The 2,533-nt window shown below is 43.7% G+C and overlaps 1 protein-coding gene across 3 annotated transcripts in view; it reads right to left on the minus strand.

The window, feature by feature from the left end:
* Positions 1 to 2,533, minus strand: part of LOC101987899 (glutathione S-transferase A6) — a 35,872-nt gene that overhangs the window by 20,517 nt on the left and 12,822 nt on the right. For all 3 annotated transcript variants that reach the window (XM_013351080.2, XM_005359852.1, XM_013351079.2), the window contains exons 5-6: positions 1,577 to 1,718; positions 753 to 884 (exon numbers count right to left, since the gene is read on the minus strand). In XM_013351080.2, coding sequence (XP_013206534.1) covers positions 753 to 884; positions 1,577 to 1,718 — 274 coding nt within the window. The remainder of the gene's footprint in view (positions 1 to 752; positions 885 to 1,576; positions 1,719 to 2,533) is intronic.

Genomic DNA, 2,533 nt, shown 5'->3' on the forward strand with positions numbered 1-2,533 from the left:
AAAAAAAACTTATAAAAAATAAAAAAGAGGGATATGGAGGACTTTAGAGTTAGAAATTAGCTTTGTACTATATTACCAAAATGGGTCATATGTATGCTCCGAGCAAACTCTTGAGTGATGGTGACGTGCCTCTGTAGGCGCGCTGATTTTAACAGACTCACTGTTCTCGTCAGGATGTTGCCGGGGAAAGCTATGTTAATTTGGGCAGAGGGTGAGTTTTCTGTACTTTGTGTTTACTATTGCTAGAAGCATAAAACTGCAGTTTATTCAAATGAAAAAAAAGAAAAAAAGAATATAAACATTACACCAATCAAGTGTCAATAATAACCACACTTTTACACTGAGATAAAGACAGTTTTGATGTGCAGGTGTGTGCATGTACGTGTGTGGGTGTCTATGCCAGAGGGAAATCGATATTTGACAAGTAGGGGTGAAAGCTGAGATCAGACGGAGAGAGATCAGCTCTGATGAACTCTGCAAAGACAAAGTCCCACCTAGGATGCTGATGTCCCAGAGACCAAGAAAAAAAAAAGGTGTCGATGGGATAAGAGGGTGGATGGGGCAGAGCTGCTGAGTCCTCTGGGATAGCATCCAATTGCTTTTCTTACAGAACAAGATTTTCTGAAAACCTAAGAACAATGCCCGTAAGTTCATTTTTGAGTCCAAGGGATAAGGGTGCAGGTTAGAGATCACATGCTACCTGTCTGAGCCTAAACATCAGATCCCTGGCGGGGAAGTATAAGACAGCTCACCTGAAGCAGGGGGAAGTTGGCTATAATGTTGGGATCCAGCTCTTCCATGTTGTAGATCATTTCAACCAGGTGAATATCAGCCTTGCTCAGCTTGTTGCCAACGAGGTAGTCCTGTCCGTGGCTCTTTAACACCTGGAGAATTCAGGAGAAGACATCCTGAACCCACAGAGCCAGAATGGGGCCCCCTTCCTCCTCCTGTTGAGACCCTAACCCTAAGCATCATTCTGTTAGTAGACAGGCGCTCTGGGGTTCAAATTAGTAACTAAGCAGGAGACCCTGCAGAATGGCACCAACTCCCTTATAAAAGGATGCGGGGGGGTGCCTTAACCCATTGGCTCCCCATGAAACGGGAATCAGGCTTTCATCTGCACTGCATCTGCCAGCACTTTGATCTCCTTTTCAGTCTCCAGAATAGTTAAAACAGCAGTGGTTGCACAACTCACACCGTGCATGACTTTTTTTGGTGTGGCAAAAGCTAGACCACACTCTGGTACAAGTTTTGGGGTCACATATCCAATATTTATAATACAATTCATAACAGTAGCAAAATAAGAGTAGCAAAGGAAGTAATTCTTTGCTTGGGGGTCACCACAACATCAAGAACTGTATTAAAGGGTCCACGCCTTAGGAGGGTGGAGAACCACTGCTCTAAACTCTTTTTATAGAGCCGTGTAAGTCTTTTGTAATGCCATTCATCTAACGTATGCTGTTCAACAGCCTAGCCCGAGTTCTGTCTCAGCCTCCTGAGTGCTGGGCTTACAGGTATAAGGCATCGCGTCCCCACTAGTATCATTGGTCTTGAAGTACAAACAGCTTCTGCAAACCTTCTCAAAGGCAGGAAAGTAACGGTTTGTTGCTTTCTCTTTCATCAGGGCAATATTTGCTTCTTTGACCCCAGGTGGGTCGAATGGGTAGAGAATAAACATCTCATTCAAATCTGCTAAACCTTCCGAATACATGTCAATCCTGAAAGACAAGAACAATGCAACTGTCCACCACATCCTGCCTGACATTTTTCAGTTTAAAAATCTTAAGAGAACAGAGCATAGGTAGAGACCACCCCCACCTCCTGCCCCTTCCTCTCGGGCTGTGTCAGACATTAGCTATGACTTTTATTTATAGTTTTAGTTTCTTAGAGAAATCTATAAGGAACACACGTGCCTAAAACCTTTTTGTACATGTGGCCAAGTATACCTAGGAGCTTTGGGGACTTCTCCAGAGTCCCTTCTGTCCTCTATGAGGAGAGACCTTGGTAGGACTCATGCATCTACCAACAATACTACAAATGGATTCCCTCATCTGCTTTGGTTTATTCTGTGAACAGGGTGTGGGTATCAGCAGTAAAACCTGAGAGCTTGCCAGTCCCTGGGAGAACTCAGGTGCTCCCTGGTTCCTTTCCTACCACACAGTCTGCCTTCTTTAAATGTTACAAGTTCTCTCAGTCACTTTATAGCTTCAAGCTTTGAATATATGCCTTTTATTCTTTTGGGGCTATTTTCTGTAACACATAACATCTAGGCCAAGTGTGGCATATATAGGTCTAATTTCACCCAGATGCATGTAGATAGCCATGACTCTAGAGTAGGTATTTGCGTCTGTTGCAAAGCAAGTCGATTAGATACACATTCATATGCACCAGGGATCTCAATTCCATCCTATTGCACTGCTTCTGGTTTCATGCTAGTCCCATACTAGCTTGGAGGCCATCACTGTGTGGCACATTTTGAAGTCAGTACTGTGATACCTCCAGTTTTGTTCTTTCGGCGGTTCTTCACATAGCA

This window comes from Microtus ochrogaster, linkage group LG2 (genome assembly GCF_000317375.1).
Source record: "Microtus ochrogaster isolate Prairie Vole_2 linkage group LG2, MicOch1.0, whole genome shotgun sequence".
Classification (NCBI taxonomy): Eukaryota; Metazoa; Chordata; class Mammalia; order Rodentia; family Cricetidae; genus Microtus; species Microtus ochrogaster.